Raw genomic sequence first — 26,613 nt, forward strand, 5'->3', positions numbered from 1 at the left:
TAGCTGAGGGGAGGGGGGAATCAACTAATTTTCTAGTCATTTTCCAACTTGCACTTACCTCCTACTATACATTTCTGAGGCTCTCCATTTTCCTGAAGATCAAAAGAAAAAAAACGTATTTGTAATCAGCCTTGACCCTCAAAACAAATAAATTCATGAACTACAAACGTGAACCCGGCCACGCTCATCTCCAACGAACATCTCTCTCAACCCAAGTCCATATTTGGGATGAGCTCTTCGTGACTACTCTACCCTTCACGCTCCTTCGCCTACGGAGCCTGCCGGGCTGGAAACCACTCAAAACAACGAAGAAACTATTCTGACACATCCATTGGTTGCAAGACCTCCTCTTCCAGGGGGGACAACCCAGTTGTTTGGGTAAATAACAGCAGAGGATTACATAATGGCTAGCTATAGAGACTTTCAAGGATCCTACCGCCCGTAGATATCTTTCCTCTCCGCTGCCCCTTCTCGCCCCAAGAAAAGGCCCTAAGGAGCAAGCCCCAGCATTTCTCTCAGGTGCCTGCAATGCCGCGCGTCCTTTTCTCTCTCGGGGCTCCGTCCAAGGAATTCCTCCAGCCCTCACGGGGTCGTCTTGCTCGCCGGTCTCTCCTCTCTCCGCCGGCGCCACCGCAGCCCCCAGGCCCCCAGGGCTCAGCCTCCACCCGCCCCAGCTGCCTCCTCATCACGACCCTCCGAAGCTGCTACCTGATCGACGAGAGGTTCCGGAACCACAGACACCCCGGCTACCGCCTTCGCAGCCCACCCTCGTCAGAGCCCGTCTAGAGCTCCTGCAGCAGGGAAAGAAGACAGTCCCTCCTGACCTAGCACTCCGCGTCCCCCCAAGACAGCACCGCCGCCTACCTGTCACCCCGCTGCCTCCGGCTTCTTACCGCCACCACCTCCCGCAGCAGCCTGCCAACTGCAGCGCAACAACCCGCCCTTCCATTGGGTGAGTCCACGCTCCAACAACAGCCTCGCCTATTGGCTGCAGCCCGTCGGCGACCCGCCCCTCTGTGCAGGGCCTAAAGATTCCGGTGTCCGAGCAAGGATCACATCGCCGCTTCCCCGTCCTTCTGTCCGCCACAACTTCTCTTCCCTCAGTCAGACTACGGATGCACAAATGTGCGGAAAAAATGCCGACTTCCAGCCTCCTTCGTGTCATCTCCACGTGGTCCAGGAATCTGTGACCCAGTCCCGGAACGTTAAATGGCTTCTCTGCTTTCCTCCGTAAGGAACTCGAGATGACAGCTTCCGTTTCCGGTTGGCTCCGGCTGCGGGGTTGAATGTTGAGTGTCCTGAGAGGTCAGATTGCTGTCAGGTAAATCAGAAAACTGATGGGAGACCTTGGGGAATAAGAATTAGACTCTATTCTGGGGGGTTGTAGAAAGGGAGAGACTAAATGGAGAAGGATGAAGGAAGGAGCTCGAAGAACTAGCGGGAGAGAACTCTGAAGTTCTGGGGCAGAGAGGGGTGGTTGTAGAAGGATGCAGTGAGAATCCCGGTGGCGGTGAAGGCCAGATGCTTTTTTCCTCCTCCGCCACCCGCAACACCCTCTGCCCCGTGTTTTGGTTTACCTTTGGAGCGAATGAAGGCAGAACAGCCCTCAAATCGGAAGTTGTAAAATAGGGACAATTGTAATGTCTGTCTCACAAGCATGTATAGTTTTAAGTAAGATTTTTCCGGTATGAATGTTAATGACAGTGTTAAAGTGAAAAAAGCAGGATGCAAAATCACATCCATTTTTAGAGCGGTTACTATTTTTAAATTGCATATACGTAGGTGCAGGGACTGGAAAGGACACTAAGTGATAACAGTTCATTTGTCTTTTAGTTTCTAATGTTCTTATTCACAATTTTAAAAATTAGAGGAGGTTGAGATATATACGTCAAAGTTTTCGGTAAACCGTAAAATTACATCTAGTGTAAGTGGCGGTACCCTTTTTATTTCCTTCTTAGAGAAAATATGCCAGCCCTTCTGTACTAGAGCTATCCCCCTTTAGTGAAACTTAGAGGTTCGCTGTAACATGGGGAGGTAGCTTTTGAAATTTCGTGGTTACGTGTTCTTTCTTCCTTGAACTAATTTCCTTGCTGTTCTGTGAACAGCTCAGACACTGAAATAATCGCCCGTTGCTGAGTCCTTGGCACGATTTGTCATTTTATCTAATTTTAGTTTTTATCGTGAAGTATACATAACAGAAGGGTGTATAAAACGTAAGTACATTTTAAAGAATTATAATTAAGCAAACACTTGTGAAACCACCCCTCAGGTTAGGGAATAAAGCATTGTCAATAATAGAACGTGTATTCTCAACAGAGGTGATCACCTTTCAAGGCAGTGAAAATTGGTTCTTGGCGAGGGCGAAAAAACATCCTAGATAATGCAATGGTCTGTGCCCTACAAAGCTCTGTAGTACATAAACCGATACACCTATATCTGTGCTATTAAAATTCCACGGTGGGGGGTGAGGGTGAGAACATGATTGGGGGGAAAAAGGTGTAAAAAAGCTCCTTTGGGGTACAATAATTAAAAATAGATTGAAAAACACTGCCTTAGAGGCTTCCTGTGTGAGTTTCTGTGATTCCATCTCCTCCAAGAGGTAGCCACTATCATGACTTTTGATAAGCGTTCACTTGTTTCACTTGAATTTTTCCTTCAGTGGTGCATTCCTAATAAATGACTTGTTAGTTTTTGGTTTTTGACTTTTTTGAGGAAGAATGGCCCTGAGCTAACTGCTGCCAATCCTCCTCTTTTTTGCTGAGGAAGACTGGCTCTGAACTAACATCTGTGCCCATCTTCCTCTACTTTATACATGGGATGCCTACCACAACATGGCAGGCCAGGCCATGACCGCACCCGGATTCAAACCGGCGAACCCTGGGCCGCCGAAGTGGAACGTGCGAACTTAACCGGTGCACCACCTGGCCGGCCCCAGACTTGTTAGGTTTTTCAGTTTATGTAAATGGGATCAAAGTGTGTGTTTTTTTCTGACTCACCCCTTGCTCGTTATTTTATTTGTGAGGTTCATTCATACTTTTGCATGTAGTTTTTCATTGTGTGATATTCCGTAGTGTGACTCTCATGATTAATCGATTCTGTGTTGAACATTTGGATTGTTTACAGTTTGGGGCTGGCATAAACAATGTGGCTAAAAAGATTCTTGTGAAATATATCTGATTATACACATGCAAGAGTTTCTCTAGAGCAGTGCTGTCCAATGGAAGTATAATGCAAGCCCCATGTGTAATTTAAACTTCTCTAGTACCATATTAAAAAGGTAAAAAAGAAATATGAAATTAATAATATATTTCATCTAAATTAGTGTACTCAAAATATCATTTCAAGATGTAATCAGTATTAAAAGTTATTAATGAAATACTTTACATTTTCTTCATACTGTCTTCAAAATTGATGTATTTTACTTTTACAGAGTATGTTTGTATCTAAGTTTTCATAAATATAAACACTTGATCTGTGTTTATATTTCATAAAATTTGCAGTTGAAAAAGTAGATTTATGTGCCCAAATTGTTTCAAAAACACTGTAAAACTTTCCAATAACTCATTTGAGAATCTGTTTTGAAATTTAGATTAATTAAAATTAAATAAAAATCGTCACTTCCTCAGTTGCATAAGCCGCATTTCAGGTGCTGGTGGCTATTGTATTGGACAGTGCAGATGCAGAGTATATATACCTAGGTCTGGAATTGCTAGGCCCTAAGGTATTCCAGTGTTCAACTTTTCTAGGTCGTGTCAGTTTTTCAGAATGGTCGTGCCTAGTCACATTCTCACCACCTGGGTATAAAAGTGGAAGGTACATCGCAATGTGTTTTCCCCAGTTCTCAAAATCTTGCAAGGTAGATTTTAACCTCGTATCGTATGAAGAAGCTGAAGTTCACAGAGATTAAATGATTTGCCCAGGATTTTACAGCTGTTATGGTGCATTCAGGGTTTGATGCCAGATCCATATGGCACCAAAGTCTGGACTTAAGTAGAGTTCCAAACTCTTCCTTCAAGTAATCGGGATATCATTGTTTGATTTATGGTTATTCTGCAGTAGGAATAATTTTTTTAAAAAAATGAAAGTTTCCCTAGAAGTAGTGTAGTTCAACTTTTTGTTCTTTTTTGGAAAGTCATTGGGATATTATATTTAGTAAATGCCTATAAAGTGACCCTTTGTGAAATATTTTAATTAAGTACAAGAGAAAACACATTGAATTTATTAAAGGAAATTTGTTTAAGAGAAATGAGTCTATACTTTCATGTTTTCTTTTAGAGATTTGTCTTCCAAATTACTTAATGTTTGGAGCATAGTAATATTGTAACTTTGAGATAGCCTTCATACCATGGTAGTACTTCAGTTTTTATTTTCCAAATCAAACTTTTATCAGAAAATGTTGACCTCTGTTTTGTATTCTCTTCCAAGTTTATTGATACTCAGGTTTAATATTCTGGAACTGACATTTGTCAAAACAAGAGTTTGTCGTACAATCTTTAAACATTTTTGGAATGAAACATTTTAAAAACTTTTTTGGAAAACATAGTTTGAAGAAAACAAGACATTATCATTCTAATTAAACATTCTAAAAGTCTGTTTTAATAATGTATTGTCTCAAAACTCGGACTGATATCTGGAGCCGTAATTTATTTCCTTTATATTATTGAATCCACCAAATAATAATGAAATAATGGATTAAATGTTTCCTTCAAAGTTGTGAATGTTGTAGTTTTAACTTGCGTTTGGTGGGTATTGGTTTTCATTCTCTTTTAAATGTGAAAATGATCAACATAATGTTTTGTGATATCTTAACATGTCTATAAGTATAAATATTAAGTGCTGGTTAATTTATCAGAATTACTCTGTACAATTTTTCCCCCCTATTCTGAGAACTATTGTTTAATGAAATGAACATTTCACACAATGTGTCTTTGGTATACACTTTCTAATAATTATCACTATCTTCTAAAATGCAGTATAAAAATCCTATCTTATTATTGGACCTGTTCATATTTATAAATGCAGACATAATAATAATTATTTGGTATGGTTTTATTTCTGGAGAGCAGTGATTATAGAATTGCTACTGCTAACCTTATACAAACTACAGTATAGGATTGTTAATTGATACCCCCTTAATGCAAAATTCATAGCAATTTAACTGGGGACTGAGCTCAAGCTTATTTTACATTATCTATAAAAATAACACTAGTAAAACTGCTATCTTTATGTACCCATTGAGGGCATATTTTATTTAAGGAAGCAAACATCGATTAAAAAGGGTTCCTAAGGTCTCTGGTGAGCTAGTTCAGAAGTAAGCAAACTACATCCTGCTAACCAAATCCAGCCCATTGCCAGTTTTTGTATCCCTCATGAGCTAAGAATGGTTTTTACAGGTGAATGTTTGCAATCAATTTGATATTAAGGAGCACTAAACTTTGAGCCTCAGTTAAGCAAAATGTTATTCCCAAAAAAGGGACTTCCATTTTTTTTCAGCAGTAGACCTGTATTACAAAAAATTGTATTCGGTTATTATTATATTTTGGATTTTATCAAGAAAATATTTGTGGAAATTTGTTTTCTCTCTTGTTACGTAAGTACCTACATAATATCCTTGATTTTACCTCTTGGCCCACAAAACCTAAAATGTTTACTATCTGGCTCTTTACCAAAAAAGTTCATGTGGTCAGATGTGTTTAAACACAATAATACTGCATTTTAAAAGAATCATCTGGAAAAAGCAGGTAACAAAACAGTTCGTACAACATTTTTGTTATGCATATTTATGCCTTATGAGAGGACTAAAAAGAAGGAAACTATTGCTTAGAAGTTAGGAACGAGGGCTCTGCAACCATTCTGCAAGGTTCAAAACCAACTGTACCATTTATTATTTTTGTTACCTTCAGAAAGTTACCTACCTGCTTGGAGCCTCATTGTTTTCATCTGTAAAGTCGGGATAATAATTGTAATTTAAGTTCAAACAGTTGTTTTAGGAGTAATGGAGTTAATACACATAAAGTGTTTTATCATAGTGCGCCTGGCACATGGGGACAATCAACGTTTGCTATTATGATAATGAAGAAAGGAATCAAGCAGTAAATGGCTGTCTCATAGTGGTAGGGTTACTGATTATTTTTCTTTTTATGTTTTGTAGATGTGTATTTCCTAACTGTGAACATATACTAGTTATGCAAGAAGACACTATTTTATAAAATCTCTTAACTCAGAATTTTCAAGTATTCATATTGGCTCTCTTTTTAAAACATGAACTTTAAATGTTTTGTCTTAAAACAGAGATAGTAAACTTGGATTTTGATATCTACCATCTGCATATTTTTCCTTTATGTTAGTCTTTTCTTATAGACATGGCCCATGGACATGGACATGAACATGGTCATAGTAAAATGGAACTTCCAGATTATAAACAATGGAAGATAGAAGGGACACCATTAGAAACTGTCCAGGAGAAGCTCGCTGCGCGAGGGTTAAGGGATCCATGGGGCCGGTAAGAATAATTAAATAATTTAGATAGAAGCGAACTTAACCACTCGGCCACGGGGCCGGCCCCTCTAGAAGCTTTTATAGTGTTCTTTCTTACATTTAGGCATATGATCCATGCTGAGGTAATTTTTATGTCATGTGCAGTAAGGATAAAGGTTACTGTTTTTGCATATGGACATCCAGTTGTTCCAGTACCATTTATTATATTAACAGACTATCTGTCCTCCATTGATTTACCTTGATACCTTTGTCAAAAATCAATTGATGATATTTGTGTGGTCTATTTCTGAATTCTACTCTGTTACCCTGATCAGTATGTCTACACTTATGCCAATACTACATTGTCTTCAAATCAGGTAGTATAAGAGATCCAACTTTTTTTTTTTTTAAGATTTTATTTTTTTCTTTTTCTCCCCAAAGCCCCCAGTACATAGTTGTATCTTCTTCGTTGTGGGTCCTTCTAGTTGTGGCATGTGGGACGCTGCCTCAGCGTGGTTTGATGAGCAGTGCCATGTCCGTGCCCAGGATTCGAACCAACGAAACACTGGGCCACCTGCAGCAGAGCGCACAAACTTAACCACTCGGCCACGGGGCCAGCCCCAAGATATCTAATTTTTTTTTAAACTGTTTTAGTTATTCTAGGTTACTTGCATTTATGTTTAAATTTTAGAATGAGCTTTTCGGTTTCTACAAGAAGCCTGGTTGGATTTTAGTTGGGATTGCCTCGAATCTGTAGCTCAGTTGAGGATAATTGATGTTTTAACAGTATTGAGTCTTCCGGTCGATGGGTAATTTAGATCCTCTTTAATTTTCTCAGCAGTGTTTCATTGCTTTATGTAGAGGTCTTGTACATACTTTGTTAAATTTATTCTGAATTACTCCATATTTTTTATGTTATTGTAAATAGTAGTTTTAAAGTTTAATTTTCAGTTCTTTCTTACTAATATATAAAAATACAATTGATTTTGTATATTGAATTTGTGTCCCGTTTTCTTGCTAAATTCACTTTTTAGTTCTAGCAGATTTTTTTTTAACAGATTTCTTAGAATTTACTTCATAGATGATCATTTTGTCTACAAAGACAGTTACTTCTTCCTTTTCAATCTATAAACTTTTTCTTTCTTTTTCTTGTATTATTTCACTGGCTAATACTGCTGGTATAATGTTGAATAAAAGTGGTATAAGTGGATATTCTTGCTTTGTCCCTAATTGAGGGAAAGCATTCAGTCTTTTGCCACTAAGTATAATGTTAATTGTAGGGTGGTCATAGATGGCCCTTCGTCAAGTTGAGTTTCTCTTCTATTCCTAGGTTACTATGAGTTACTATTTTTGGTATTGTTATTAATGGATATTGAATTTTGTTAAATGCTGTTTCTGCATCTGAGATGTTCAGATAGTTTTTTTTTAATTGTGTTAATGTGGCAAATTACTTTTATTGATTTTCAAATGTTAAACTAATCTTACGTTCCTGAGGTAAACCCTTTTTCATGATATATTATCCTTTTCATATATTACTGGGTTCAATTTTCTAAAAATTTTGTTAAGAATATTTGCATCTAGGGGCTGGCCCCGTGGCCGAGTGGTTAAGTTCGCACACTCCGCTGCAGGCGGCCCAGTGTTTCGTTGGTTCGAATCCTGGCCGCGGACATGGCACTGCTCATCAAACCACGCTGAGGCAGCGTCCCACATGCCACAACTAGAAGGACCCACAACGAAGAATATACAACTATATACCGGGGGGCTTTGGGGAGAAAAAGGAAAAAAATAAAATCTTTAAAAAATAAAAAGAATATTTGCATCTATGTTCATGAGGGATATTACTCTAGTTTTCTTCTAAAGTCTTTGTCTGGTTTTGATTTCTAAATTAGATTTGATTAGCTCTCATATTTTCTAGTTAATCGGATTTTTAGAGTTAAGTGATTTTTGTTTTGTGACGTGATTTTTTCCGCTCACTTATCCTTTCCTGTGAGAGACGCCTTTTTTCACTAGAGTTCTCGGACTTCTGTTCAGGATGTTCAGAAGAAAGATTGCCAGAGCAGGAAATCAGTCTTCTAAAGTTTAGGCTGCTAGAACAGGGAAAAGCCATAAGCCTCTTGAATAGTAATAATAGTATCAAGTGTTACATACTCTCTAGGCCAAAGTGTATCATACATTACCCTGTTTAATCCTTGTAATAACTCTCTAACATAGATAGTAATCATCATTGAGTAGAAGAGGAAGTATCCCTGACAGGTTAAGTAACCGGCCCAGCCTGAAAGGTTGTGAATCTAATATAAGTGGCAGAGCAAAGGTTAATACCCAAGTCTCTAACTTCCTCATTTCATGATGCTGTAATGAGTAGTATGTGATAGATAGGCCAGAGTGAGTCCTGTATTTGAGATTTCTATAAAATCCTGAGTACTATGACTAAGATGTGAAATCATCAAGTATTTTTTCTTGTATTTTATATGTGAAATGTGGGCATATTGACCTAATTATCTTATGCCACACAAAGATTTCCATTGTGGTCCACTTAGATTATCTTATATAAGGTTGCATCTAAGTCTATTAGAAAGATGAATATTAAATATATTTTACTCAATGAATGTATATAAGTCATGTGATCATAATTTTTCCCTTTTTTTCCTCAGCAATGAAGCTTGGAGATACATGGGTGGCTTTGCAAACAATGTTTCCTTTGTTGGTGCATTATTGAAAGGATTCAAATGGGGATTTGCTGCATTTGTGGTAGCTGTAGGAGCTGAATATTACCTGGACTCCCAGAATAAAGATAAGAAGCATCACTGAAGATAATACCTGGAAGTATATTAGTGGCTTCTTAACGCTCTTATAAAAATAAGATTTCTTCACTGTAGCCTACTTGTCTATTTGTCCCTTAAAGGACACTAGTAAGATTTATTAAAGTAAGAAAACATGTGCTAGTCTGTTTTTGTCATTCTTTAAAAAAAAACGTGTCTCAAACCATATCAGAGTTGGTTTGGAATACATCTGGGGTTGAGCACCAGCAGCAGTGCATTCTGCATATAGCAGACAGCCAGCATATATTTAAACAAACGGATATGTTCTAATAGCGTGGTTTTTTTCCCCAAAATTGTGATAAAATTTACCATCTTAACTGTTTTTAAGTGTACAGTCAGTGGTATTAAATACATTCAGAATGTTGTGCAACCATCACTGCCATCCATCTCCATAAGTCTTCATTTTTTTAAATTGAAAGTCTGTGCCCCTTAAACAGTAACTCCCCTTGACCCCCTCCCCAGCCCCTGGCAACCACCATTCTACTTTCTGTCTCTGTGATTTTGACTGATATGAGTACCTCATGCAAGTGGAATCATACAGAATTTGTCTTTTATGACTGACTTATAAGTGACTTATGTCACTTAGCATTATGCCCTCAAGGTTCATCCATAGTGTAGCATGTGTCAGAATTTCCTTTCTTTTTAAGGCTGAACGATATTCCACTGTATGTGCATACCACATTTTGCGTATCCATTCATCCATCAGTGGACACTTACGTTGCTTCCACATTTTAGCTATTATGACTAATGATGCTGTGAACATGGGTATACTTTAACAGGTTTTTAAATGGGAGTTGGCCTTGCTGCTTTTATCATCCTCTCCAGGTGGCTTAGAGGGACCTGGGTTATACTGTAAAATACTTGCTGCCTAGTTCTGGATGACATGTCCACATTTCAAGCTCATTTTTCTTAAGTGTGAGATTTTCTACTCTAGCCTTAGTCCTCATTGTTCCCATGTTGTGAAAAGTTTGACATTTTTTCTTCTGTTCTAACAAGAAACTAGACATTCTCCCTACATCATTGAATTTTTAAATTTTAATTAGTTAAATCTCTAAAGTTGAGACTTAAAACTCAGCTTGTTGAAGAGGGTTAACATTTTTGCTTGAATACAAAGCTAATATAAAACTCGGGTGATTTTTTTGCTTTGTAAATTTCTTTGTAATATAAACTTGAGAAATGACTAAATAGATGAGACAGAGGAATTCCTACTAAGCTGATGGTAAGTGGAATGTGGTAGAACTAACGCATAAGAAGGGCTACATGGAAAAGAAGCTAAGAAAAGAGTTTAACGAGAAACAAAGCAATAGGATAAATAGCAAAATAGTAGATTGAAACTTAATATCAATAATTAAATGTAAATCGTCCCATATTTAAACTAAAACATCCCAATTAAAAGACAGGTTTTCAGCTTGGGCAAAAAAAGCAAGACCAAACTATAAGCTGTTTACATGAAAACCCCTTTAAAGACATAGGGTAAAAGTAAAAGAATGGAAAAAGATATACTGTGCAAACACTGATGAAAAGAATATTGAAGTGGCTATTTAATATCAGGCAAAATAAAATTTAGAATAAAAAATATCATAAAGAGACATTTCCTAGTAGAGGAGTTAGTTCATTAAGAAGACATAAAAATCTTAAATGTACATACACAGAGCTTCAAAATATATGACGCAAAAGCAAATAGAACTTAAAGGAGAAATAGGTAAATCCACAATAACAGTTGGAGATTTCCACACTCCCCTCTCGGTAATTGACAGAAGATTAGTAAGGCTGTAGAAGACTTCAGTGACATCCCACGAGCTTGATAAAATGTTTCTAGACCACTCTACCCAAAGACAGTGGAGCACTCATTCTTTTCAAGTGCACATGGAACGTTGACCACAACAGGTTATTCTGGGCCAGAAAATTATAAGAGGATTGAAATCACCCAAAGTATATTCTCAGACCACAAAGAAATTAGACTAAAAATAACATCTGAAAAATGCAAAAATATTTGGAAATTGTTTAATACATTTATAGTAAAGAAGAACAATAGTTTTGCTCTCTCATCTTAGAGCTGGTTTTTCTTATCCATCATAATTTTTGCTGGAAGTAAGGAGTGAAGTTTTCCTTACATTTTGTTAATTTGAAAATTTGCCTGAATTCCTTAGGAGCTGCAATGCGTACAAACCACTTGTCATCTTAGCTGTTGCCATTACTTGGACTAGAACCAAGTAAATGTGATATCCGTTCTTAAACTGTACGGCCAAAGTACCATTGGAAATAATGCTAATTACATGTGTACTAGCCTCGTAATAAGCACTGTAGAGGATTATATGTGAAAGTATTATTAGCCCCATTTTGTATGTCAGGCAAGGCCATAGTAAAGTGACAAAGCCTAAGATGGCACAGCTAGTAAGTTCCAGAGTTAGATTTTGAATCTAGGTCTGACTCCACAGCCCACTCTAACCACTATATTGCAGTACCTGTCATGTTTTATGTGATAAGTACCATAAGACACCATAAAATTATCCTTTTGGATCTTTTCTCAGAGCTACTTTGTAATTATGCCTGAAGTAAACAGTAGAGATTTAAAAAAATCTAAAATGTGGCATGTAATATTTCACGGAAAAAGGAAATAATGAATACAGCAATTTTACTGTATACTTGTACTTTGACGGGAACTCAGTTTTGATACACCTAACAGAACAGATTCAGACTTTTTTTGAAAGTATCCTGAGGACTTCAGGGGACAAAGTGGCGAAGAAAATGTATAAGAAGACAAAAACATGGAAAGAACAGGAATTTATCCATACAAATTTGAAAAAAGTGAAAAAGGAAAAGAAGATGTTGCAGGATACCAGCATGATGGAAGCCTACAGATGTGTAGAACGGTACGCAACAGTCATCCACTTGCTGCTTCAATCAAATGCAGACCTTAATGATACTGTGGAAAGGAAGATGCTTCACATTGGGTTTTAAAGGAAATGCACTGTCAGTCTGCATATTAATGTAAATTGGTTTAACTTCAGAGAGGACATTGGCAAAGGCTGCTTAATTAGGGGCTGAATAGAAGTATTCTAATAGAAATAAACTGTGTCTTACCCTTCATTCTTCTCTTTCTCCTCCCTACTACCAATCATATTTGCCATTTTCTTCTTAAAAATTTGGTTATCAGAGAATAGACTCATTTTCTAACATGATGGTCCCCCAAATGAGATACACACAACTCAGGGAATGTGCAACACCATCCATTGGAGTGAAAGAGAAAAATATTTAAACTTATATATATGTGTATTTATTTATTTTCATGTTTATTAAAAATAAATTCAGAGCCAGCCCTGATTGCCTAGTGGTTAGAAGTTCAGGGCTCTCTGCTTCAGTGGCCCTGGTTTGCTTCCTGGGGGTGTCAGTTGCCATGCTGTGGTGGTGGCTCACATGGAAGAACCAGAAGGACTTACAACTAGAATATACAACTATGTGCTAGGGCTTTGGGGAGATGTTAGCTCAGGGTGACTCTTTCCCAGCAAAAAAAAATAAATAAACTCAATTTTGCTAATGTTTAATGTACAGATAGGGTTTTCCCTCACTTGGTGGATACTAAGTGGTCTCAGAATTTACGATAATTAAGTTATCCTGAGGGGATGGTGGGAGTTCTGCCCTCCAAAGGGAAGAACAAAGGGACTTTTCAGCAAATTGCTACAGATTGTACTTTATATGTGCTTGGTTCAGTGGAATGTATTATCTGCTAGTTTTAACTAACCTTCATGAAGTAGATAAGTGGCTTTTATTTTTACAAAGAAACTGCTGACTGAAGGTAATACTGATAATGCAAGAACAAGCAAATGAAGAAAATAACAGAGCTATGAACTCTTATTACCAAGAGTTCAAGAGTTTCAAACTCTCCAACCAAGAGTCTACTTTACAATACCAAGTAAATGCAATATATAATCACGAAAAAACTCAACCAAAAAAAGAGATCAAGAAGACTGAAATATGGACTTGGACCCATTGTCAGTACCATGAACCCTGCCCTAAGAGTATATTGATCTGATGTATTAACTAATGATGGCATGTAGCCATGATTAGCAAAATATTTAAAAATATGCTTAATCTTTGTCTTACCTTTAATTTCTTTTCTTCTTTTTAAAAATTTTATTTTTCCTTTTTCTCCCCAAAGCCCCTGGGTACATAGTTGCATATTTTTAGGTGTGGGTCCCTCTAGTTGTGGCATGTGGCATGCCACCTCAGCGTGGCCCAATGAGCAGTGCCATGTCAGTGCCCAGGATCCAAACCAGCAAAACCCTGGGCTGCCCATGCAGAGCACTTGAACTTAACTACTCAGCCACGGGGCCCACCCCATTACTTTTAATTTCTATATTTGTGTATTTTTAATGTACATAGCTGATAATATTTACATATTACATATAAAATGTTAAGATAAAGATTGGGACTTAATGTCATTTCTCCTCACCATATTCAGCTATCATTAAAAAATAGTATTCAAAGAACTCTTCAGATTTTTTAAGTGTTTTTTAAATTTATAGTTTATTATATAAACCCCAGGTAATTTAGCAACAATAATTAAAGGTTATTTCATGATGGCCTCTTACTCAGTTGCAACATGAATTTCAAAATTTGATATAATCATTGTGGGTCCTCAGAATCTCCAGAGTTGCAAGGTATTCAAATTAAATAGCTATGCTAATGAGAGTGGGATCCCCCGGTTGAGTCCTAGTCTACCTCAATATCAGTCTGTGTGTGTTGAGGGGAGGATTTGCTTTTGTTTGGGGTCAGAAAATCAGCTTCAGAAACTCAGAGACTAGAGCACCAATGGAAGTTCATTTACCTGCCAATGATTCTATCAGAAAGGATCTACTGCAAAAGGAGTTTTCTTTTAATTTTATATATTATGTTATATATAAAAATATATACTATATATTTTCCTTTATATAGTATTACATTATATAAGTATTATACATATAATAATTTTTCAAAATGAGAACTCAAAGATTAAAATTTTAAATGCCATATATTGTATTAGATTGAATTACCTTTGATACATATACACAATTTAAATCATGGCTTTAGCCATTAAAAAAAAGACAGAATCCTTTGTCTCAAGGTTTGTATATTTTTCTGTTTAATCTCACATGCCAAAAAATGAAGTAACTTTTGAAATGTGTCTGCAAATTACGAAACTAACTAAAAAGAATTTTGGTTATTGCTAAAGGCATGTTTCTGGGACTCCATTATGAAATAAGAACATTATGTACACTTAAGATATAAATCACAAGGTTTTGTGCCATTTGGAAAAGTCACATATTTTCATTTTGTTTTTTAAAACTGAAGGAATAGTTCTTGATAATGTTCCAAACAGTGCTCTTCAAAGCAAATTATGGCTAAAAAGAAGTGTTTTGCTTTTAGATTTTTATCAATTTTCGTATTTGTAAATGATCAGTTAAAGCTCATTACAACTGAAGCATTTAGTCCTCCTGCAAATGTCCCACCTACTCTAGTTTTAATTACTCAATTCCCAAACTGAATTTGGAAACAATAACAGCATTTAACTTACATTTTCCTGCTGATTTGGTAATTAACCAAACATCTTTCTAAATTTACTTATTTTAAATACATTGGTCAGACTTTTTTACCTTGTTGTAGAAGAACAGATTTTTTTTAAATCTTTGCATTTTTCATTTAAATGAACTACACAATTAAGTGAATATTTTGTGATTATAACTTTTCTTGTGCTATTTCTATGATACGCTTTATTCCATTTCTTCTCTTGCTACAAAATTTCCATGGGAAATACTAACCTTTCAGGGACATGGTACTAAAGGCCAACTCTGTGGTTCACAGTAACCATGGCAATAACTATCCTAAAGATAAAGAGTGCCTGTGTCAGCACAGATGGGATCATCTTACTGAGAAAGAACCAGGTTCACGGGCAGAGGTGTGACCTGGCCGTGGGAATCCCACGTGATAGCAGAATAGCATAAGAGCATGAGAGTTTAATACAGATATAAAGGTTTAAAATTAGATCTTACATTCAGACCAGACTTTCTAGTGAGACAATTAAAAACTAAAACTATCTCTGTAGATGCTAAATAAGTCCTAACAGGGAAACATGTCACAATTCATATATTTAACAATATAGGGATTAAACTCCAGGTTTTAATTCCTAAATTCTTGACCTATAAATGCTTCCCTATATTTGACCTGGCATTATCAGCAATTATAACTCTAATATATCAATTTCTACATTTATAAGTAAATGAAAGAAAATTTTTACAGCCTTAAACCCTATACATATTTCTATTATAACATTTGTCATACTGCATCATAATTATTCATTTGCTTGTCTAACTCCCTCATTAAACCACGCCCTCCTTAAAGACAGGGACTGTACCTGTGTAACAGATGTTTAGGAAGTATCCATCGAATGAATGAATTCGTAATTAGAGATCTAAAAATACAACTGAGGTAACAGAGATGATTTGTCACAGATGAACATCTTATTTATGAACCCATAAAGGTTAGTGAGAACGAAGGATTGGGGAGACTACACTGTCTAAGAGGCTTCATGGGTTCCAATTGCCTATCAAAAACCAGATTATTTACAAAAGACCTGTGATGGTGACCTGGGCACATATTCCAGGATTGGAAGGCACTTCCCCAACCCCATGGCAAGGACATTAGGACTGAGCTAGGCCTGAGCTTTCTGACATATGCCAAACAACCTCCCCCTACTTGTTGATGAGTTGGTGACAAAAATACTAACCATCAGAGGTCAAGACCAATCTTTGCTAAATGCAATCAATTACTCTGTGGCCATCACATGCAATAAACATGACTCCTTTATAACACATTGGTCATTTTGTTTTGTCAAAAATTACAAGGAATGGAGAGAACCCCTGCATATAAATAATGGGGCGCACTTATCCAGCTCTCTTCCAAGGGCCAAGTCAAGGAGCAGCTCCGTGGAGTGGCAAATAGACAAGAGGCAAACATCTCAGCTCCTTTTCCTCAAATTCTATTCTTTCACTCAAATATTTAGTGAGTACCTCCTACATACCAGGGATCGTTATGGCACTAAGGACACATCAATGAACAAAACAGACAAATTTCTCTCCTCTTGGCACTTACATACTGACGCAGAACAGCTATTGTTTTTTCCTGATGCTGACTAATAGCAGGACTTCTCACTGCCTGGCAGGCAACAGAGACATTTTGTCCACATGCAGTATACTTTGCCAACTAAATATTTTTTTTCTAGAACATAAATCTGAAATTGTGGTTTGGAACAGTGAGGTCTGATTCTTGATAAGGATCTTTCCAATAAATTGCACAGAACTTTGTACCCTCCCAGTAAAACATATCTTGCCTTATCTTGTAACTCAGGTATCTTTATACTTGCTTTATTCTTCTCCAGCAGGTTATAAATTCTTGAAAATCTTGCCTTATTTTATCCTTTTATCTCCACACAGTGCCTTACACATGGTAAATGATCAACAAATGTTTAATTTGGATTTAATTCTGGTTTTTAAAAAACTTTTTAATTGGCATACAACATTATATTAGTTTCAGGTGTACAACACAATGATTCACTGTTTGTATGTATTGCAAAATGATCACCACAGTCTAGTTAGCTGGCATCTGTCACCACACAGTTACAGAATTTTTTTTCTTGTGATGACAAATTTTAAGATCTACTCTCTTAGCAATTTCCAATATACAATACGGGGCCAGCTCCGTGGCCAAGTGATTAAGATCACGCACTCCGCTTCGGCAACCCAGGGTTTCGCTGCTTTGAATCCTGGGCGCGGACGTGGCACCACTCATCAGGCCATGCTGAGGCAGCATCCCACATGCCATAACTAGAAGGACCCACAACTAAGAATACACAACTATGTACCGGGGGGCTTTGGGGAGAAAAAGGAAAAAATAAAATCTTTAAAAACATGTATGTATATATAATACAGTATTATTAACTATGGTCCCCATGCTGGACATTCCATCCCCATGACTTATTTATCTTATAACTGGAAGTTTGTACCATTTGACCTCCTTCATCCATTTCACCCACCCCTACCCTACCTCTGGCAACCACCAATCTGTTCTCTGGATCTATGAGCTTGGTTTTTGTTTGTTTTAGATTCCACATGTAGGTGAGATCACACAGTGTTTGTCTTTCTCTGTCTGACTTGTTTCACTTAGCATAATGCCCTCAGGGCTATCCTGTTGTCACAAATGGCAAGATTTCATTCTTTTCATGGCTGAATAATATTCCATTGTGTATATATACTAGGTTTTCTTTATCCATTCATCCATCGATGGACACTTAGGTTGTTTCTATATCTTGGCTATTGTATATAATGCTGTAATAAACATGGGGGTGAAGATATGTTTTTGAGTTAATGTTTTCGTTTTCTTCTGATAAATACCCAGAAGTGGAATTGTTGGATCATATGGTAATTCTATTTTTAACTTTTTGAGGAATCTCCATACTGTTTTCCATAGTGGTTGCATCAATTTCCCCTCCAACCAATGGTGCCCAAGGTTGCTCTTTTCTCTATATCCTCACCAATACTTATTTCTTGTTTTTTTGATCATAGTCATTCTGACGTGTGTGAGGTGAGCATCTCATTGTGGTTTTGATTTTGCATTTCCCTCATGATTAGTGATGTTGAGCATCTTTTCATCTACCTGTTGGCCATGTGTACGTCTTTGTTGGAAAAATGTCTATTAATTAATTCTGTTTTTTAATGAAGACTTCATCACAATTCTTATAATGAGTGTAAATTATCATTTAAACTATTTATACACAATTGCACTATTTTTCTTCCAATGTTTTGTGGAAAGGAAATCATCAATAAATATTTGTTGAATTTAATTGAAAATGTTTAAAAGAATTTTACTTACTTTTTTGGATTTTCTTTTAATGATTTTATTTTTCCTTTTTCTCCCCAAAGTCCCCCAGTACATAGTTGTGTATTTTTAGTTGTGGGTCCTTCTAGTTGTGGCATGTGGGATGCCGCCTCAGCACGGCCTGATGAGCGGTACCATGTCCGAGCCCAGGATCTGAACCGGTGAAACACCCAGCCACCAAAGCGGAGCATGCAAACTTAACCACTTGGCCACGGGGCTGGCCCCCGACTTTTTTGGATTTTTTAATCAATTTTTATGAGGGTTATAAATCCCCCTTTTGCTTGACCACCTAAAATCAATCCCTTTAAAAAAGGAAAGAAATAAAAGAGTAACCCAAGCACAACCACCAGATTTTGAAAGAATTTCATAATATGTCAGTTTTCTATCCCATGCTTATCACCCTTCTCTTTTAAATCAGAAATCTCCCTCTTGGGACTGGCCATGGCAGAGTGGTTAAGTTCGCACTCCACTTTCACTGGCCCAGGGCTTCGCTGGTTCGGATCCTAGGCGCAGACATGGCACCGCTCATCAGGCCACGCTGAGGCAGCGTCCCACATGCCACAACCAAAAGGAACCACAATTAAAAATATACAACTATGTATTGGAGAGATTTGGGGAGACAAAGCAGGAAAAAAAAAAAAAGGAAGATTAGCAACAGTTGTTAGCTCAGGTGCCAATCTTTAAAAAAAAACAAAAAGAAATCTCCATCTTGATCAAACTACATAATTTCACCCAATTCATGCACTGATCTCCTCTCCTTTTTATCTACTTATAAGCATTTACCATACTTGCTTCATCTATTACATCATTTCTTTCCCCTTTCCATTATCATTTAAGGTTAATTAATTATTCTCACTAAGGGTAATAAAGAGAATCATACAAGTGTAATTCCAAAAAGTGGCAAAATCTAAAATAACGAAGTGGCTTGCACATGCAACCTTTGCTGAGATATGTAGTGGGTTTGTGTGACAGTCCGGGCTACGTGTGAGGTGGCCTGAGTATGTTAATGATAGAGTGGAGCTGACCTCGTCATGTAGACTAACAGGAAGCATTCTCTTCTGTGCTCAGGTTCCTACAGTGTCTGTAGGCCACAGAAGATACTGACACATCTGTTCACTAAGCCACAAACCACATAGATTTAGCTTCAGTCCCACAAGAGTTTAAAAACTCAACGTCTAGCAACTGGTTGAAGCCCCAGCTATTTTCTCTGATTTCCCATATTCCTTCTCACTGCATGTCTGACTTACTAGAACCTAATTCCTGCCGCAAATGTAATGTGTCCCACCTCTTCAAGCCCTCAGCATGAAGCTTATACTTAATTAATGATTTATCTCATTCTGCTTTGCCTGACTGTTGTCTTGCCTGTAAATTGTGAACCCTTAAGACTAAGACCAGGTGTTTTCATCTTTATTTTCTCACTCCTTCCCTGTCACCCCACTGTGGGCCCAGATGTTCACCAAAATAAAAATAAAGTTGTGTTCCAGAACTTATTTGGTCTTAGCCTCCTTTGGGATCCTAAAGCTGCACCACCACTTCTGGTTTATTTTAGGGTTGTACACATAGGCCACATATGACTCTACATAGACATTTAAGCATCATTTATACAGCAGAAGTGTGTACAAGTGTTTTTGACAAAGAGCAATATGATCAGGAAACAATGTATGTGGAAGGCTAATTTTTTAATGCAGAAGCAAGCAATTCCAAAAAATTAACTTTTGCAGTAATACAAAAGATATCCAAAAATACTTTATTCAACTTTATTTATACACAAGTGCCTTGTTATAGAGTTAGTATCCATGCCAACAGTGCTAGTAGTTATTACTCAGTTTTGACTGAGGAAGCAGAACACTGGTATTTCTCACAAGGCATAGCTGATGTGAGGGCATATTTCAATTCAGGCTCCAGATTCATATAGCAAATGCAACTGAAATTCTCAACTTGAAACTTGAAACTTTCATAGCACCCAGCTGGATCCAAACATTGCCTAGAGTTTGACCACATGGTCAGAAAGTTTAAAGTTATTTCTGGAAAAGTTTTTTAATTGAGATATAATTGACATATAACATTGTATTCATTTTAGATGTACAACGTAATGATTATGTATACATTGCAAAATGATTACGAGGATGAGTTTAGTTAACCTCCATCAACTCACAGTTACAATTTTTTTTTCTTGTGATGAGAACTTTTAAAATCTACTCTCTTAAAACTTCCTGAAAATTTTTCACAGGAAAACTGGTAGGAATCATGGTCAGCCTATCTGGCATAGGTCCTGAGCACTGGGGCAGAGGACATTTACTAAATCAGGTCTGGAGAGAGTGCTGAAGGCCAAAGCCAGAAAATCCTGCTCAAATGGATTGTGCAAGTAAAAACGACATGAGCATATATTAAAATGCAAGGGGATTGCCGAGCCAAGCAGGCCAAGAAAATAAATGGGACAATCTGGACAGAAAATGGCAGGCTGTCTGGATGAAACCCAGTGAGAGCTGATATTGCCTGAGGCTGGATCTCATGTTTTAGGGCAGATCTGATTCATTTAAAGAGTTTGGAATGGAGCAGACACTAAACTTCATATGCTGTCAAAGTTCCAGGGATACTGTGTCCTTAGCTCAGTCAGTTCCTGTCCAAAGGGAAAGTTCTGGGACAGACTGACAGGTCAGTCATATCTAGAGGCATATCACTGGTTTTAAGTAATTTATCATGTTATTTGGTGTAGGTTTATTCATGTTTCTTGTTCTTGGGGTTCACTGAGCTTCTTTGATCTACGGGTTTATAATTTTTATCTAATTTGGAGTTTTCAGCCATTATTTCTTCAAGTAATTTTTCTGTCCCCTACACCCTTCTTCAGGGACTCCAATTATACATACATTAGGCTGCTTGAAGTTATATGACAGCCTCCCCTATACTGTTTATTTTTTTCTTTCAGTCTTTTTTCGCTTGATTTTAGTTTTTATGGCTGTCTTCAGATTCACTAATCTTTTCTTCTTCAGTATCTAATCTGATGCTAACCTCATGCAATGTATTTTTCATCTCATTGTAGTTTGCATCTGGTATTTCATTGTGGGTCTTTTTATATCTTCCATATCTCAACTTAATGTGCTCAATCTTTCCTCTATCTTCTTGAACATATGGAATATAGTTATAGCACCTGTTTTAATATCCTTGTCTTGTAATTCTATTATCTGTGGCATTTCTGGGTCTGATTCTACTGATTTACGGTTGCCCTCATTATAGATTGTATTTTCCTGGTTCTTTGCATTTTTGTAATTTTTAAAAATTAAATGCCAGACATTGTGAACTTTACCTTGTTGGATACTGGATGTTTTTGTACTCATACATATATTTTTGAGCTTTCTTCTGAGATGCAGTTAAATCATTTACAAATAGTTTGATCTTTTGGAGGCTTGCCCTTAAGCTTTGTTATATGGAACTAGGGTTGCCTTTAGTCTAGGGCTAATTTTCCCCCTCTGTCTAGGGCGAACATGAACTATTCTTTTCCCTATGTGAGCTTTGAGAATTGTTTCCTCTGCTCCTTTCAGGTAGTTCTTCCACAGACTTGGATGGTTTCCTTCCTCATATGCACTGACTATTATCCAGCTGAAAACTTGAGGGGACTCTCTCAGATCCCTAGAGAGTCTCTCTGTGCAGGTCTCTTGCCTCTGGTACTTTGCCCTGAAAATTCCAGACACTTTGGCCACCCTGGACTCTGTATCCTCAATTGAAGGAGATTACCAGGCTCTGCCTGAGTTCTCCCTCCCTGTGCCATGCCTGGAAACTCTTTCCAGGCAGCAAGCTAGGGTAATCACAGGGCTCACCTCTCTCAGGGATCATTGTCCTACAGTCTTTGATGTCCAATGTCTGAAAACTTGTTTCATACATTTTGTCAATATAGTTTTTTAGTTGTTTTGAGCAGGAGGGCACTTCAGGCCTTGTTACTACATCTTGCCAAAGAAGAACTTGCAAAGTCAATAGAACCACCAGTGGCTGCATGGACTGCATCTGAGTTTCTCCACATCCTGAAGTCCCCTGGGAAGCCAAAATATGAAAGGAGTCTCAGACCCTGAAATCACTGCATGGAGGGAAGCTGCCTGCCAGAAACACCTGCACTGATTAGCTAGGTGATGACTAAATTTACAGTGTGTTAAGCTACTGCCATTTGGGGGTTACTTTGTTAAAGCACTGAGTGTCACCCAACCAATACAGGGACCCCCTCTAGGCCAGGTACTGTGCTAAGTCCTGGATGTTCAATGAGAAACAAAAGAGTCATGGTCCCTTGTTCCTGCATCTTAAAGATCAGTTAAGAAGGATAAAAATAAACAAGGAAAGAAATAGATATATGCAGTCACACCCTGCCAAGCACCTCCCAGCTTCATGTCTTCCTAGTAGAATGCATCTAGTTTTTTAAAATTTTTTTCTGCTTTTTTTTTTCTCCCCAATACCCCAGTATGTAGTTGTAGATTTTAGATGTGGGTCCTTCTAGCTGTGGCATGTGGGATGCCACCTCAGCATGGCCTAATGAGTGGTGCCATGTCCATGCCCAGGATCTGAATGGGCGAAACCCTGGGCCGCCAAAGCGGAGCGCACAAACTTAACCACTCGGCCACGGGGCCAGCCCCTGCATCTTGCTTTTTAATACAAAAACTTCAGAGAATATATTTTTCCATTGATGCAGTGGATTTTTGTTGACTAATATTTGTACAGGAAATGTTTATATTCTCCCCAAACTCGATGTAACATTTTAAAACAGAATGATGTATATGAAAAATCTTGCACTGCATTTCGAACACAATTGGCAGAATATCAGAATCACATACTGATATTTTTCCAACTTTTTATTTTCAAGCATTTCAAATCCGAAAAACAGAAAAGTTTAAAGAATATACAGATATGCCTCGCCTAGAGTCACCAGTTGATAACATTTAGCCACATTTGTTTTCTCTCTCTCTTTAGACACACACTTACTTTGCTAAACCATTTGAAAGTAACTTGCAGGCATGATGATACTTTACCCCTAAATTCTTCAGTATTTATCTCCTATGAAGAAGGACATTTTCTTTTCTTTTCTTTTCTTGGGGGGAAGATTAGCCCTGAGCTAACATCTGCTGCCAATCCTCATCTTTTTGCTGAGGAAGACTGGCCCTGAGCTAACATCTGTGCCCATCTTCCTCTACTTTATATGTGGGATGCCTGCCACAGCATGGCTTGATGAGCAGTGCAAAGATCCACACCTGGGATCTGAACCAGTGAACCCCTGGCCACCGAAGCGGAATGTGCAAACTTAACTGCTGAGCCACTGGGATGGCCCCAAGGACATTTTCCTACATGATCATAATATGACTATCACATCCAAGAAATTTAACATTAATATACAATATTATCTAAAGCATAGTCTATGGTAAAATCTTCCCATTTGTCTATAACTGATTTTATTAACTTATTATCCCTTTGTCCCCAAAATAATTCTTCTTCCTCCTACCCCCCAATAGTTATAGATCCTCTCCAAAACTAAACCAATCCCAACTTGATCTAGAGATTCAATGTAATCCCAATCAAAATCCCAGGAAATTATTTTATGAACATTGACAAACTGATTCTAAAGTTCATATGGAGAGGTAAAGGACCGAGAACAGCCAACATAGTATTGAAGAAGAACGAATTTGGGGAACTGATTCTACCTGACTTCAAGACTTACTATAAAGCTACAGTAATCCAGATGGTGTGATACTGGCAAAAAGGTAGACAAATAGACAATGGAACAGAATAGAGAGCCCAGAAATAGATCCCCATAAATATAGTCAACTGATCTTTAACAAAGGAGCAAAGATAATACAATGGAGCAAAGACAGTCTCTTCAACAGATGGTGCTAGAACAACTGGACATATACATGCAAAAAATTGAATCTAGATCCTCACACTTTTCATGAAAATTGACTCAAAATGAAGTGCAGACTTAAATGTAAAATGTAGAACTATGAAACTTTTAGAAGATAACATCAGAGAAAACCTAAGTGACCTTGGGTTTGGCAATCACTTTTTAGATACAACACCAAAGGCATGATCAATGAAAGAAATAACTGATAAACTGGACTTCATTAAAATTAAAAATTTCTGCTCTGTGAAAGGCAATATCAAGAGAATGAGAAGAGAAGTTACAGACTGTGAGAAAATATTTGCAAAAGACATGTCTGATAAAGGACCACTATTCGAAACATAAGAAGAGCTCTTAATACTTAACAAGAAAACAAACAACCCAATTAAAAACTGGGCCAAAGACCTTAAAAGACATCTCACCAAAGAAGACATACAGATGTCAAATAAACATATGAAAAGATGCTCCACATCTATGTCATCAGGGAAAGGCAAATTAAAATAACAATGAGATACCACTACACGCTTATTAGAATGGCCAAAACCTGGATCACTGACAACACCAAATGCCGGTGAGGATGTGGACCAACAGGAACTCTGATTCATTGCTGTGGGGATGCAAAATGGTACAGCCACTTTGGGAAACAGTTTGGTGGTTAAAACTAAACATACTCTTACTCTATGATCCAGCAATCATGCTCCCTGGTATTTATCCGAAGGAACTGAAAACTTCCGTCCACACAAAAACCTGCACATGGATATTTATAGAAGCTTTATTCATAATTGCCAAAACTTGGAACCGATCAAGATGTCCTTCAGTAGGTGAATGAATAAATAAACTGTGGCACATCCAGACAATGGAATATTCTTCAGCGTTCAAAAGAAATGAGCTGTCAAGTCGTGAAAAGACATGGAGGAACCTTAAATGCATATTACTAAGTGACATAATCCAATCTGAAAAGGCTACCTACTATATGATTCCAACTAGGTGACACTGTAGAAAAGGCAAAACCATGGAGACAGTAAAAAGATCAGTGGTAGCAGTATGCCTACATGGGGTGGGAGTAGGCGGCATCTCTATTCCTGACATGGCCACCTCTTTGGCTAACAACAGGTAATGGGCCTCTCTTATAGCCCGGGCTCTAGAGTTAGACTCTCTGCTTTTGAGCCCAAGCTCTGCCAATTATAAACTGTATGACTTTAAATTCTAGTTACTTAATTATTCTGCCTCTCTAAGCCTCAGTTTTCCCATTAGTAAAATGGGGATAATGGTCCCTTCCAGAGAATTATATGAGTTGCTGTTTATAAAGAGTATGTTAGTATGCCCAGGATAAAATAGCTACCATTTACTGCACCCTTACTTTCAATTGGTGACTCCCCTTGTCAAAGTATCTTTGCAGGTCCCAGGAGGGGACAGGTGCATGATAGATTCTCCCTGGAGTCTGTGCCCTGAGCTATGGGGGAAGTGCCTAGCTTCAGCGTTAGGCGCTGTAGCAGTATGTACACTCTTTGGTGTCTGACTTCTTGCACTTAGCACCGTGTTTTCTTCCCCAATGTCTTAGTATAAAATGTTCAATCATAAAGAAAGGAAAACCAGAGTGCCTGAGCATTTACTCTGTGTTGGGGAAGGGCTCCTCGCTGTGGAGCGAAAGCAGGGAAGCCGGTCATCACGAGTAAGGAACAGCAGCAGTACCTGACACAGAAATGCCACATCTGTACCTTGGCTTGGCTTCCATCTGTGTCAGCATCTCCCTTCAGGCCTGGGACATTGCTGAACCAGCTGGTGGCCTTTGGGCTCTGATGACTTTTCTCTCCTCTGACCTTGACTATCTCTCTCCATCACCCTCTGTGCTTAACACATTCTTTTACTGCTTCATGAGGCAGACAACAGATAGACAGAACTCCAACAGCCCATGGGATAAATCAGATGGACAGGGAGGCTAGAGAAACATAGTAGAGGGACGTAGATCACTAAAACAAGAGATAATCAAATCCTGGTTGACAAAAAGAAGAGGGCCAAGGACAGAGCCAATATTTAAGGGGCAAACAAAGGAAAGAGGTCCATAAAGAGACTGAGAAGGAATGATCAGAGAGGTGGGAGGTAAATCTGGAGAGAGCTGGGCCCTAAAAGCAAAGGAAGAAAGGGTTTCAACAAGAGCGGAAGGTCAAGACTGTCCAATTAAGATGAGGTATGCCTTGTATGCCTATCGGGTTAGGAAACCTCATCAATCTTTTCCCACTCCACCATGGGAGCTCTGGCAGCCAGACATTTCCTCTACAGGCAGGAGATTGGAAGAGTCATCTCTGCAAAATCTGACCGGCTTAAAAGGGAAACTTTGAAAATACTGACCATGGAGGTTCCCCAGGGAACTAGCTCAGCCATATCATCCACTGAGATGCTCAGAATGCATTAGACCCACTTAGGAGCTCCGAGCTTCCAACCCACTTCTGTTTGCCTGTTTGTTTTAAAATCAACTTTATCAATGTACAATTTACATAAATAACACACTCATTTTAAGTGTATAGTTCAGTGACTTTG

The 26,613-nt window shown here is 38.0% G+C and overlaps 2 protein-coding genes across 28 annotated transcripts in view; one reads left to right on the top strand and one right to left on the bottom strand.

Annotated features, from left to right (window-relative positions):
- Nucleotides 1–1,218, bottom strand: part of HYCC2 (hyccin PI4KA lipid kinase complex subunit 2) — an 88,702-nt gene extending 87,484 nt beyond the window's left edge. For 7 of the 27 annotated variants that reach the window (XM_014732311.3, XM_070241498.1, XM_014732314.3 and 4 more), the window contains exons 1-2: nt 865–975; nt 59–92 (exon numbers count right to left, since the gene is read on the bottom strand). The gene's annotated coding sequence lies outside the window, so the exon portion shown is untranslated. Of the gene's footprint in view, nt 1–58; nt 93–708 lie in introns of all 27 variants that reach the window. The other 20 variants (XM_070241487.1, XM_070241482.1, XM_070241506.1 and 17 more) reach the window with 9 other exon arrangements.
- Nucleotides 1,185–9,414, top strand: NDUFB3 (NADH:ubiquinone oxidoreductase subunit B3). Its single transcript, XM_001503625.7, has 3 exons — nt 1,185–1,321; nt 6,348–6,502; nt 9,129–9,414. The coding sequence occupies exons 2-3, from the start codon at nt 6,363–6,365 to the stop codon at nt 9,283–9,285; spliced, it is 297 nt and encodes a 98-aa protein (XP_001503675.1). The 5' UTR covers nt 1,185–1,321; nt 6,348–6,362; the 3' UTR covers nt 9,286–9,414.
- Nucleotides 9,415–26,613: the final 17,199 nt, after the last annotated feature.

Source organism: Equus caballus, chromosome 18, assembly GCF_041296265.1.
Source record: "Equus caballus isolate H_3958 breed thoroughbred chromosome 18, TB-T2T, whole genome shotgun sequence".
NCBI classification, from domain to species: Eukaryota; Metazoa; Chordata; class Mammalia; order Perissodactyla; family Equidae; genus Equus; species Equus caballus.

Bases quoted from the DNA above. Each gene is read 5' to 3' on its own strand.
- NDUFB3 (XM_001503625.7), top strand. From the start codon at position 6,363: ATGGCCCATGGACATGGACATGAACATGGTCATAGTAAAATGGAACTT. The intron at 6,503-9,128 runs GTAAGAATAATT...TTTTTTCCTCAG, and splicing joins TTAAGGGATCCATGGGGCCG to CAATGAAGCTTGGAGATACA.